This window comes from Leucoraja erinacea, chromosome 12 (assembly GCF_028641065.1).
Source record: "Leucoraja erinacea ecotype New England chromosome 12, Leri_hhj_1, whole genome shotgun sequence".
In the NCBI taxonomy this organism is placed as follows: domain Eukaryota; kingdom Metazoa; phylum Chordata; class Chondrichthyes; order Rajiformes; family Rajidae; genus Leucoraja; species Leucoraja erinaceus.
The window spans coordinates 15,795,933-15,810,297 of NC_073388.1; the positions used below are offsets into that span (position 1 = coordinate 15,795,933).

The 14,365-nt window shown below is 39.2% G+C and overlaps 1 protein-coding gene across 4 annotated transcripts in view; it reads right to left on the minus strand.

Moving 5' to 3' along the window:
* gdpd2 (glycerophosphodiester phosphodiesterase domain containing 2) overlaps positions 1-14,365 on the minus strand; it is a 65,257-nt gene that overhangs the window by 2,001 nt on the left and 48,891 nt on the right. The window contains exons 14-15 of one of the 4 annotated variants that reach the window (XM_055643645.1): positions 4,209-4,291; positions 1,951-1,973 (exon numbers count right to left, since the gene is read on the minus strand). In XM_055643645.1, coding sequence (XP_055499620.1) covers positions 1,951-1,973; positions 4,209-4,291 — 106 coding nt within the window. Of the gene's footprint in view, positions 1-1,950; positions 1,974-4,208; positions 4,292-11,183; positions 11,646-14,365 lie in introns of those variants that run through there. The other 3 variants (XM_055643647.1, XM_055643644.1, XM_055643643.1) reach the window with 3 other exon arrangements.

Genomic DNA, 14,365 nt, shown 5'->3' on the forward strand with positions numbered 1-14,365 from the left:
GCCACATACAAAGGCTCTATGATTTCACTGGAAAGAAAAGTTGGCAGAAGTCCTGGCTTAACCATGACTTGATAATGGATAAACAATCTGACAGTACATTGGTGGCATGAAAAGGATGATATATATTATTTTGTAACAATCATAACTATAATTATTGCACATCTGATGGATTAAGAACCCTGCTGCTCATTATTTATAAGCACAACTTGGGCTTAACAATCAGAAATACAAATAGCAAAACAGTGTATATAGTAGATATCGAAGAGGAATATGACAGAACATTGGAAAACAATTATGTGTATTATATAACGGGCAAATAATCATTAGTCTTGATAAAGGTGAGATAATATGTTTTGGGCAGAAAAAAAACATATTTCTTGAGCTATAGATATGTGAACAGGATAGGCCACAGTTGAAGAATAAGGAGTAAGCCATTTAGAACGGAGACGAGGAAACATTTTTTCTCACAGAGAGTGGTGAGTCTGTGGAATTCTCTGCCTCAAGAGGGCAGTGGAGGCGGGTTCTCTGGATGCTCTCAAGAGAATGCTAGATAGGGCTCTTAAAAATAGCGGAGTCAGGGGATATGGGGAGAAGGCAGGAATGAGGTACTGATTGGGGATGATCAGCCATGATCACTATGAATGGCGGTGCTGGCTCGAAGGGCCGAATGGCCTACTCCTTCAATTATTGTCTATTGATAGAGTAACAGAAGGATCTGCAATCTAGTCTGAAGTAACAAGGTAGTTTAACGAGGACAAACAAACATATAATTGGCTTAATTTTTCCAGGGTGAGGGGGAGGGGGGTTAAAAAGAGTTTCTAATCCTGTATAGAACCTTGATAAGAGAAAAATGTTTGTTTCCTAAACTCACATGTAAAAACATTGAATTTATTTATTTACTCGTCTTTATGCTATGGTCATTCTTAACGCCTTCTCTCTATTGAGGTCTGATTTTCAATTGCTCATTTGAGTTACTTTGAAGCAATTTTGTCAGCCATTCAATATTTTGTTTGATACAGAGAGGAGAAACTATTGTGGATGCTGATGTAGCCTTACCTCCAGTAAGTCAATTCTTGATCATTCTTAGAAATTAGAAAAGGAAAATGCATCCATTTGCAGACTAAAAAGAGATCAGGAATATAGAAAAAGAGAGATAGGGAAAGTCCACACAAGAGAAAGACAGAAGAGTGAAGAAACAAGAGAATAAAAACGTATTAGTGTTACCCATGAATTGTTGGGAAAGGCTTATACTTTTTGGCATGGTATATCTATTTGACAAGAGCTTATATGTCAAGTGTATGGTGTGTGACAGCAACACATTCAATTTGACCAGTTGATGTCAACTTGTTAGCGTTTAGACCAAACTGCAATAACATTAGAAACTAACTACATTATCAGATGCAGAATTTCACGAAGCCTGCAGGTTGAATTTAATCAAAGACTTTAGTTAAATTTAGCTATTGAATAATCGATACCTGGAAATGATTCCTGAAATCACCTGGAATTTAATTGAACATTTTGAACAGATTCCATGGAAAATAAGAGATTCTCGTGAATGTTATGGGAAGGAATGTACTTTTGTTTTATAGTTTGTGTAGGGAGTAATGAATACCTGCATAAAACCTGCAGGTTGAATTCTACCAAGTACCTGTACTTGGATTAGGATTAGATTCTATGATCCCCTTTTCCCAGGACTCTATGTTTGAATGAGGCAGGGATTAAAAAAATAAGGCTGCAGCACTAGTTCCATTTTGAGGCTCCTGTTCCTCTTGAATGCTGAGTGATGTATGCAGAATTTACCCTGCAGGTTAATGAATGCTAGGGATTGAGTGACTGGCTGAACGGATCTCAAGGTTGTGAATATCTAAGTGCAATAATAACATTTTGAGTTAACGCAGTTCCGAAAATAACAGAGGAGCTGTGCTAATTCACGATAACAATTCTTTTTACCTCTCAACCTTCTGTGTCTTGACCTGCAAAAAAAAAAGTTTTTTCTTCATGAATTGAATGATATCAGTTGATCTCATGAACACAATTTCCTCCACCACCAAAATATTATTAAATTAGATGATTATTACGGATAGTATTTTGTCTCACTTGAAAGTGAATGGGCAAATTAGTCAGCATGGCTTTGTCTAGGTTCCAAGACCATGCATTTCAAATTTGATAGGGTTTTGTGGGATGGTGTCAAAAGTGATTGATGAGGGTACTGCAATTGATGTTATCTACATGGATTTTAGTAAGGCATTTCACAGGGATCAGTACTGGATACATGTGATCTATATATAAATGATATGGACCAAAATATAGATGGGTTGATGAGTGTATTTGTAAAAGACACACAAGTTGGTGGAGCTGCATTCGATGAAGAAGGCTGTCAAATGTTACAGTGGGAGATAGATCATATACAGAAATAGGTGGAGAAATGGCAGGCAAAGTTTAATCTGGAAAATGCAAGGTATTGGGACATCAAAACTAAAGGAAAGTGTACAGTTGATGGCAGGATCCTTACATATTGATGTACATGGAGATCTTGAGGTTCCAAGTCAATAGCTCCCTGAAAGTAGCAACACAGGTAAAGAGAGAAACAAAGAAAGCCTATGATATGCATGCCTTAATTAGTTGGGACACTGAGTATGTTGTCATATCGTCATAAAACATTTTGGTTTGGCTGTATTTGGAATATTGTGTGTGGTTCTGGTTGCCCATTACAGTAAGGATATGGAGGTTTTGGAGAGGATGCAAAGGAGGATTACCAGAATGGATTGGAGGGCTACGAGCAGAGGTTGGACAAACTTGGATTGTTTTCTTCAGAGGTTGAGGGGAAAACTGATAGAAGTGTACACACTTATGAAAGGCATAAATAGGGTAGATAGTCAGAATCTATTTCCTAGATTGGAAAGGGGAAAGTTTAAAAGACATATGTGGGACAAGTTTTATATTACACAGAGAGATAGGTGCCTGGAATGTGCTGCCAGGGGAGAGGGGGGTTTGTTGAAGCAGAAAGGATAATGCCATTTAGAAGATTTTCGATAGACACATGAATATGCTGGGAATGGAGGGATTTGAAACGTCCAGGTAAATAAGTTTGTTTAATTTGTTGTCATGCTCGGCACATACATCATGAGATCATAAGTCTATTCCCATGCTATACTGTTCTAGACACAAAATGCTGGAGTAACTCAGCGGGACAGGCAGCATCTGTGGATGGAAAGAATGGGTGACGTTTCAGGTCGAGACTCTTCTTCAGACTATGAGTCACGGGAGAGGGAGAAACAAATAAGGAAGTATAAAGTGTGAAAACGAGACATCAAAAGAGATGTTGGAGGTCAACCTCATCTACTGTATCCACTGTTCCTGGTGTGCACTCCTATATATCGGCTAGACCAAGCGTAGGCTTGGCGATCGTTTCACTGAACACCTCCGCTCATTGCGCCTAAACCTACCTGATTTCCTGGTTTCTAAACAATTTAACTCCCCATCCCATTCCAGCACTGCCCTTTCTATCCTGGGCCTCCTCGAATGTCAGAGTGAGGCCCAGCACAAATAGGAAGAACAGCACCTCAAATTTTTGCTGGGCAGCTTACACCCCAGCAGTATGAACATTGACTTCTCTAACTTCAAGTAACCCTTGATTTTCCTCTCTCTCCATCCCTCCCTCTTTCCAGTAAAGACACAAACTCAACAGTTAATCTCTGACCAGTCTGACTGTCCCCCTGATTACATTTTATCTCTGTTTGCTTTGTTGTCACTTTCTCCTAGCTAACAATGATCTATTCTACATGTTCCTTGATCGATATCTCTTTTGATGTCTAATTTTCACACCGTACACTTCCTTATGTCTGTTCTCCCTCTCCCATGACTTTCAGTCTGATGAAGGGTCTCGACCCGAAACGTCACCCATTCCTTCTATCCAGAGATGCTACCTGTCCTGCTGAGTTACTCTGGAATTTTGTGTCTATCTTCGGTGTAAACCAGCATCTGCAGTTCCTTCCTACACTATACTGTTCTATGTTCTACATCATTTCAATTAATCTTTTTACCACACAAATCAGTAAAGTTTAGATCATAAAAATATATACTGCAGAGCAGGAATACTCTGTGGCCACGTTGGCTTGGTCTTTCATTCAATTAGATCATGTCTGGTCTAATCTTGGTCTCAGTTTCCTTGGCTTTCTAATAGATCATAAAATAATGATATCCCTTACCGTTGAAAGAAACATACGAGGAGAATCACCAGTAAAGACACAAAATCAACAGTTAACCATATTGCGAGGTAGGTTTTCGGAGACTGAAAACAAAACAGAATTAAACAGAAATTAATGAAATAAATTTAGAATTGCTACAACCAAGATTACAGAAGGGGAAGCAATTTAGAATATGGCTATTATCAATGCCTATTCTCTACAGCAGAGCAAAGATTTAGATACTGAAGAAGGGTCTCGAACGTCACCCATTCCTTCTATCCAGAGAAGATGCTTCTTGTCCCGCTGAGTTACTCCAGCATTTTGCATCTAAGATTTAGATAGTCTGCTCTCTATTCGCTGGTTAACAAAGTCATCAAATGGACTCAAGGTCAATCTGATCAAATTGTGCTGATTTTTTTGTTGCAACAGCTTCAATTTGAAACTACCAACATTAACTGATTGGCAGATTATAAATTATTTAACTTAAGTTTAAAAACAGAAAAAATAATTTTGCACATTCTTATATTGCTTGGAACTGGCAAACATTATAAAGCTATGCATCAAATTTTCAGAGGTTTCTTAATTAAGATTATAAATCAATGATTTTTAGGCACTATAGTTCTAAGACTGGTGCAAACTGGAGCTAATAAGTGAAACAAAAGGCTATATACTTGAAACATTAACTCTAGTTAACATTAATTCTTCTCAGATTCACCTTAACATGACAAGTACCTCCACAATCTTCTGGCTTAATTTAATTCTAGATCATCTCTATTTTTCTAGACATTTTGACTTGCTAAAGCTTGAATTTTGCTGCCTGCACATTAATATTTTCCCCACTGAGGTTTGGCAGGTGCGTTCACTTTCCATTCAATGAATACATTCATGTGATAAAGAATAGATCTTGTTACTGTTCCTTCTGAAAACATGAACTGGTGCAGTTTGTGTCAAGAATTTACTTAATATATGAGAAAATAATTTGATGTTGTTAAGTTAGTTTGGGCGGCATGGTGGCATAGTGGTAGAGCTACTGCCTTACAGCGCCAGAGACCAGAGTTCAATCTTGACTGCGGGTACTTGTCTGTACAGAGTTAATAGGTTCTCCCTGCGGCCTGCGTTTTATCTGAGATCTTCGGTTTCCTCCCACACTCCAAAGACGGTCTGTGGGTTAATTGGCTTGGTATAAATGTTAAATTGTCCCAAGTGTGTGTAGGGTAATGTTAATGTGCGGGGATCGCTGGTCTATGCGGACTCGGTGGGCTGAGGGTCCAGTTTCCGCGCTGTACATTTAAACTAAACTTAGATCAGCACATAAATGCTGATAGTAAAACAAACTTTGGTGCAAACTCAGAGAATTTGTACCCCAGTGTTTCATTTCTGCCATAAGCAAATAGGACATTGGTTTAATGATCTATATGTGATGGAGGAACCCCTACCATGTTCCATACATATCAAAAATATTCCATACTGACTGTACTCCACAATGAGCTGCTTCAATGATCAACGTGAACACTACCAGGGGTGAAATAAATATTGTAATTGATAATTTTGTTTACAGGTGTTTTAGAAATAAGTTATCTTCTTTGGAATTGATTACATTTTCTTGATAATTTCCCCAGAAGCATTTCCTCCTGTCCTGGAAGTCTAAGGAAGGGAGGTATGGTGGGGAGATTAGGCTTGAAATCTATCAATTGTACTTCTCACTGACAATAAAAAAACAAACATATTATGTGGTTTGAAATACCAGTATTAACTAGGTTGCATCCCACATTCCTAAATCTCAACAGGCAGAAATGTTTTGCTCTACCTTCTGCAACTCCAAAGAATGCTATTGTGCAGAAAAGATTTACGAGGATGTTACCAGGACGAGAGCCTATGGTCGAGCGAGAAGTTGGGCAGGATAAGATTTTATTCCTTGGAGTGCAGGAGGCTGAGGGATCTTATAAAGGCAACTTTTTCATTCAGAGAGTGGTGGAATTAGCTGCCAGAGGAAGTAGTTGGGACAGACACAATAAAAACATTTAATAGACTCTTGGACAGGTACATGGAGACGAACGTTTTAGACGAATATGGACCAAATCCAACAAACTATTTTCTTATTACCAATGTTTGCCATGTAATTCAAGAACAGATTGTGAGAAAAGGGTTTGTGTTTCTATGTTTCTATGAGCCAGACAGAGAGAGGAAAGACAGAGACAGAGAGAGAGAGAGAGAGAGAGAGAGAGAGAGAGAGAGAGAGAGAGAGAGAGAGAGAGAAAGAAAGAGAGAGAAAAAAAGAGAGAGAGAGAGAGAGAGAGAGAGAGAGAGCTAAAAAAAAATTAAAATAAAGAATTAAAATAAATAATAAATAAAGAAAAATGCCTCACCCTATATCCCTGATGGGGAAGGAAATGGATTAGGGCTTTGGAGGAGGAGAACGTGGGACGATTATTGGCCATGAAAGATTTGAAGGCACCATTGGTAAAAGTAGTGGGAACCACTAAGTGTCAGATAAAGATGATGTAAATTGTTACAACCGGGCCGACAAAAGACTACAAACATGGCCGCCGCTCACAAACTTACCGGCTACAGCGCCATCTTCTGGTTGGATGCCGTCATGACCGAGGGTATGCAGGCCCCTCAGCAAATGTTACCCACTTAAGGTGAACCCCAAGGAACAAAGGGGAATGAAAAGGTGGAGAGTTGAAAATGAACATGAAAAAGAAGGCATGTGGACATTATATTATGAACTATTGTGGTGGAAGTCATTCTTCTTAAAGTCAAGCAGAATTGAAGGAGGTGGTGGGATTGTCATTTATTTCCAACCCCCGATTCAGCAAACAGTTGGTCTCTGTGGTCAATGTCAATGAACAAAGCCCCTGGTTGAAAAGACTGAAATAAGTGATGAACTGACACAAGTGAGTCCTATGAGGGAACCAAGCGGGGCCAGAGAATTACATGCCAATAATACATGTCTTGGGGAACTTTTCCTCAAAGTCCTATCAGGAGTGAAATTAATCTGGAGATTATAAGGCCTAACAGGACTGGGGTCCCCAAGAGAGAGAAAGGGATTTAAGGAAGGATGTCAAGAAAGGCTAGGATGAGGTAGGTTTTTTAATTAGATGGGAAAGGCAGAGTTGAAAGTTGAGGGGGAACGTCTTTACTCAGAGAGTGGTAGCTGTGTGGAATGAGCTTCCAGTGAAGGTGGTGGAGGCAGGTTCGATATATGGTTAGATGGTATACCCTTAGAAAGTATTTGCTGATGTGGACAATTTGTTGGTTTGTTCCACAAGTGAAGAGAGAGAAATACTTCAGAATATAAGACAGCAGATGATGACCTTGGGAAAGGCAGGATATAGTTCAGACTAGATTGGGAATTTTGAAATTGTATGGTGAAATGGAAAAAGTACATGTCAAAGAAGTTAAATTAAAATGCAGACAAAGCAGCTGAAACAGCATCTGGAAGAGATGTCCAGGGTAAGTCTGAATCGATTTAGGTATGAGCACTGTAGTGTCGTTTATGTTGAATAAGGTAATTAAGAGGTTTGGTAAACCTACAGAAATCAGCTTTGACAACGGATTGTTTTCATTTGATGAAAAGAATAAATGGAACATTGAAGGTTAAAATAAATAAGATTTGTGTAATGCTCTGCCATTGGCACTGAAGAAATGTTGCATGCAAACTAACCAGCAGGTGACACAATGGAGAAGTTCCTGCAAGGGACCGAGTTTGGAACAGTTACCGATTAGAATTTAAAAAGTATATGAAACAGTTAATAATGATATACAAGTCTATTTATGAACAGGTAAAGTAAAAGCTGTCGGAGATGGACCAGGAAGAAGGACCCTTTAAACCTGAAGACAAGGTGTATGTATGAGTTTTCTAAATCACCGACCGATGTTCGTTTAGAAGGTTGAGATACCTAGTACGATTTCAATAATTACATGAGGGCTGTCCCACAGGTACGAATAGATAATAGCCCTGAGGTAATTGAACAGGAGGACAAAGAAGAGTAGAGTTTTAACAAGAACTTGTTTGACATCAGTGGTGGGAAATAATGGAAAGGATACTAAAGACAATATTATAGGAATTTGGACAAATAGGGTAGGATTAGGAAGAATTAGCATGGATTTGTGATTGTGACATTTGACTAATCATGATTTTTCTTAAAAGAGGTTATTAGGAAAATTGATGAGGTTAAAGTGGTGAACTTCAGTAAGGCCTTTGACAAAGTTCAATAAAGGAAATAAGGTTGGTTAAGAAGTGGTTAGTAAGGAATAGCAAGATGGATTAAAAGTGACTGTTGGGAAATGTCAGAGAGTAATGGTGGATGGATGTTTATCAGGTTGGAGGTCAATGACTAGAGGGGTACCTCAGGGATGTGTGTTGGGACCACTGTTGTTTGTCATGTGAATCAATAATATGGATGTTGGTGTGGTAAGATAGATTAAGAAGTATGTAGATAATACTAAGATACGTGGTGTTGTGAATAATTAAGTAGATTTTAAAAAATGTACAGAGAGATTTAAGTCATTTGGAAGACTGGGTTGAAACATGACAGATGGATTTAATGTTGATAAGTGTGAGGTGATACAACTTGGCAGGACAAATTCAAATTAGACTTACATGGTAAATGATTGTGAATTGAGGAATGAAGTTGAACAGGAGGATCTAGGAACAACTGTGTATAATTCCCTGAAGGTGGAATCTCGTGTAGAAAGGATGGTAAAGAAAGATTTTGGTGTGTTGGCCTTTATAAATCAGAGCATTGTGTATAGAAGTTGGGTTGTAATGTTAAATTGTACAAAGTATTGGTGAGGTCAATTGTGGAGTATGGTGTATAATTTTGGTAGGCATAATTATAGGAAAAAGGTTAAAATAGAGAGTACAGAGGAGATCAATTAGAATGTTGACTGGGTTTCAGCAACTAAGATACAGAGAAAGGTTGAACAAGTTAGGTTTTTATTATTTGGGAAAGATAGAAGGAATACCCACCATGGTAATGATGTTTTCTTAAGGAACTGTTTACTGGCAGTATCTCATTCTATTACAGAATTAAAAACCAAGGAGCTGTTGGCACAGAGTCCCCATCTCGACTTGCCAATCCATTCTGTGAAAGCAGAGAACTGGGATCTTGTAAAATCATGGAAGGAAGAAAAGCTGCAACCAAAGTGGACTGGACCCTACCTTGCGTTATTAATCACCGAGACAGCAGTACGAACAAAAGAAAAAGGGTGGACACACGCAAACCGATTTAAGGGTCCTGTGGAGGCCCCACCGGACAATATCAGCCCGTAGACTGTGCGTGAAGGGAAGGAACCATTGACTTTGTGCCTATTCGGATGTTGTATTATTCCCTGCGCTGGCCTTCAGAACACAGTATGACTAGCGAGAGGAGGATAGGGAGGCGAAGAATCTGCTGCTAGCACTAGAAAAGGAAGATATAGTATAATTCAAAAGATGCGTAGCAAAAAGAAAAATGGTGGATTGTGAGAAAAGGGTTTATAGGGATGGTTGAATTATACTAGAACTCTGAAAAATATAACTTAGAAAGAAATGAGCTTATCAGCAGAAGCCAGACTGCTGGTAGAATAAAGTAACAATATACAGAACAGAGAGAAATTCTAGATAAAAAGTAGCAAACAGATAACAACTTCAGCAGAAGGCCTTGGGAGTCTTTGACGTCAGGACATGGTCCGAGACATTCCTGGACTTTCTCGTGGGAATGTGGGCTTTATGTTATGATTGGACGAAACTCGATGGGGAGACATGAGGTAGTGGCCATAGTGAAGAAGGGTATAAAGATAGAAAGCATCTCCATTTTCTTTGTGCCTCTAGAGGACATCAGAGGAGAGGCACCTATTCTGCAGAATATGAAATTAATAAAAACACTTCTTTGTCTGAATTTGTCTCAAGAGCATTTGTGATTATTGAATCTCACAAGATGAAGAAACATCCAATTCATAAGGCTCTAAATTGGAGTAGAATTAAGCTATTCAGCCCATCAAGTCTGCTCCACCATTTGATCATGTCTGATCGAGTTTTCCATCTCAGCCCCATTCTCCTGCCTTCTTCTCATAACCTTTGACACCCTTAATCAAGAACTGATCAATCTCCACTTTAAAAATACCCGATGACTTGGCCTTAACCACCATCTGTGAATTCCACAGTCAGGTGCGGAAATAGCTATCAAAACATAGGGGGGCACTGTGCGCGACTGCGCACACACACACACACACACACACACACACACACACACACACACACATGTGCGAGGCTTTGGAGGCTTCAGCCGTGGTCCCTGTGGATGGTAACATCAGGAGCTGACCTAGTTGGTGACCGACTTCGAACTCCAGCAACAGCATCTTCGTCCGCCCCGAATCATGGGGCTTCAATCGGCCCGTTTGTGGGCCTTTCATCACCCGGCGGGGGCTTCAGCATCGGGAGCCTCGATCGCCTCGATGCAGCAATTTGACCGCAAGGCGATTGAAAAGTCCTGTAGCCGATTTTACCAAGGCCGGGCGATTCAAGCCCCGCTCTATGATCTTTGCTCCACCAGGACATCTCCCTCCTCCAATCATCGCGCCCTCGATCATCAGTCTCACCCCCACGGTTTTGCGGAAAGCGGAGGTTTTAATAGATTTTCTTTCACCGAATTTTAAAGTTCGGATTACAAAACATGGGGGGGGGGGGGGGGAGATTGCCCCCCACCTCTCAAAACGTGGGGGGAGGGGAGGGGAGAGATTGGCCCCCACCTCTCAAAACGGGGGGGGGGGGGGGGGGGGGGGGGGGGGGGGGGCACCCCCTGACCCCCTGGTACTTTTGCCCATGCACAGTCCAGTATCTTTGGTCACCATTTTCTGGCGAAAGATATTCCTTCTTAGCTCCATTCTAATTCTAAGGCTTCAATTCTATTACGCAACTCCCGCCCTATGCCATTTTCTTTTCTTTTTTTAATATACTCTTTCATTGGCATTCCCCAGCAAACACATTTCCATAAAACGGGTTTCAGGTATAATGCTATATGTATACATCATCCACTTATGTTTGGCTTGAATTGCCTCTTTCTGAGATTTGTACAAAACAAATATAGAAACAAGAAACAGTAAAAACTACGAACACTTAGGGAGTGATACTTTCTTTACCATATAATCAAAAATGTGTAAAAATAAAGTTCATGCATTCAGAGTTGGGCTCTCCTGTGATAACCATTTCTTTGTGAGAGCCTTTTTGTAAGCTATCATCAATATATTCAGTAAGTATTTGTCTTTTTTCCGCCAGTCTTCAGGTACGAGTCCAAAAAACATGGTCTCACTTTCCAGGGGCACATGACATTTAAAAATGTAATGCAAGGCATTATGTAACTCTCTCCACAAATCTTTAATAACAGGGCAATCCCAGAGAACACGGTAATAATCTGCCTTTAAATTTCCACATTTTCTCCAACAAACTGGAAAGTTCCCACCGTAATGGGATTTCTGAGAAGGTGTAATAAAATACTGTATCAGGCTTTTCCAACTAAACCCCCTCCAGTTTTGTGAGCTGGTACATTTCCATTGATACCTCCATATTGCTGTCCATTCTTCCCCAGATATAATTATCCCTCTTTCCTTCTCCCATTTCATTTTGATATATAAGGTTGAGTGTGATTTAAGATTCAATAACCTTTTGTACATACATGAAATGATTTTACTACCAGTATTTGAGTTATAGGCTTTCCTAAATAATCCCATCAAACCTATATTCAACTCTGTTTTATTTTTAACATTTTTATTAACGTAGTTCCGCATCTGTAAGTATCGATTGAAGTCTTGATTTTCTAACTGGAATTTTTCCTTAAGCATTTCAAAACTTAACAGTGTTCCTTCTTTCATTATGTTACAAAGAGCAGTTATGCCTTTAACTGTCCACTCTTTAAACCTACTATCTAATTTATTAGGAGTAAAATCTGTGTCATATGCGCACCATTTAAGAATTATGTCTTCCTCTAAATTATACTCTGTTATAACTGTTTTCCATATTTTAACTCAATTTTACCCAAGGATTTTCAATACCATTTATAGTCTTGTAGGTTGCTGTCAGCTATGATCGATTGTACAGGAATGACGAGTGTTCTCTCTTCAATATTTTTCCATTGAGCATCATATCATGGGTTGCACCAGCATATCATACATCTTAACTGTGCTGCCTGATACCAGTCTTTGAGAGAGGGTAGACCCCATCCCCCCCCCTTTTGTTTTGTTAACTGTAAGGTTTTGGGACGGGTCCTAGGTCTTTTACCTTGCCATATACATCTTGACAATATTTTGTCCCATTCATTAAAATTTTAATTAATCTCTATTGGTAGGGTCTGAAATAAATATAACAGTCTTGGCAATATGTTCATTTTAGATTCAATTCTCGAGCTGAGAATTAAGAAAGGAATTAGGTTCCATCAAGCTATATCCTCCTTAATTTGTTGGTGTATAGGTGAATAGTTGCATTCTGATAATTCTGTAAAATCCCTTGGTATAATGTTGCCCAAATATTTGAGATGTTCTGCTTGCCATGCCAGAGGGTACCTACTTCTGACTTCTGCTGATGGGCTGTAGTTGTATGTAAGCAGTTGTGGTTTACCTATGTTAATCTTGTATCTTGATAGTTGACCGTATTGTTCGAGTGATTGCATCAATTTAGGTAGAGAGTTTGTTTGCCCCAAATAAATCAAAATATCATCCACATAACAGGCCAATTTATGTTCTGTCCCTTGAATAATAATACCTTTTATTTCTTCATTTTGTCTTATACATTGAGTTAGTGGTTCCAAATATAATGCAAAGAGTAATGGTGACCACGCACATCCTTGTCTTGAGCCCCTTTCAAGAGAAAAACCCTTTGATAAATATCCGTTAACTTTAATTCTAGCGGTGGGCTTATTATATAGTGCCTGTATGGTTTTAACAATAGTGTCATGCAGGCCAAATCTATGTGGAACTCAATAGAGAAAGTTCCATTTCACAGAGTCGAATGCCTTTTCAGCATCCACACTTATCACTTGCTTCAATTTTATTTTTTTGAATGTCGTCCACAATATGTAGTATCCGTCGTATATTGTCCTGTTTTGACGTTGTCGAATAAACCTTGTCTGGTCATTGTGTATTAATTTAGGCAAGAACTGTTCTAACCGTTTGGCCATGATAATAAGTGAATAATTTACATTAAGAACTGATATCGGTCTAAATGACCCACACTCTGTTTTATCTTTACCTTCTTTTGGTATAGCAGAGATAATTGCCTCCCTCCAGCTCGGTGGTGTTTGTGCCTATTTTTAAACCCAGTTTATTGCCTTTACTGTACCATTCTACTGCTTTTTTTTTTTTAATTGCTGTTTTTTTTCGTTTTTCCTTCCGCCCACAATATTAAGAATATGTGATTCTGTTCCATTCTGTTTGTAGTTTGTTTGGTTGTTTGTTTGTTTTTCTTTTTGCACAAAGTCCGCGAGCTTTGCCACTTTTCATTTCACTGCACATCTCGTATGTGTATGTGACGAATAAACTTGACTTGACTTGGAGTATAATAGGTGTTAACTCATCTTTAAATTCCTTGTACCATTCTGCTGTATAACCATCACATCCTGGTGACTTGCTCAGCTTGAGCTAACTAATTGAATTTTTTAATTCACCCTCTGTTATGTCTTCCAGTCATTATCTTGTTTTGTTCTTCATTTAAGATAGGCAAATCTAAGGAATTCAAACAGGTGTCTACTTGAGTTTGGCTACCTCCTGGAACCAGAGTACAGAGTTCTGTGGAATACTTCAAAGGCTTCCTGAATTCATTTAATTTACTTTTCAATATTTTTGTTCTTGGGTTTCTGTGAACTATATTTTCAGCAATTTTTTTTTTCAGTTTCCACGCCAAGATTTAGAACCACTTTCATTGTGCCCAGGACCGGATTTAAATGAAGGCCCTAAGCTATTTTACTTGTGAGCGCCCCCCCCCGCAAATCACCATCCCCACGACTAGAGGACCATGACTGTAGATCAGTGCATGCTCCTTTAACATAGTGACCTCACCACTACTAACCACTCCCCATTATCTTCAGTATAATTGTAGCCTCCCCACCTCTATCGCTCTCTAGCTCCAGTGACAGACCACGGACAGCTAGGGCACAGTGTGTGTATTATAACAATGTTTGTAATAAACTAGTAGCGAAGACATT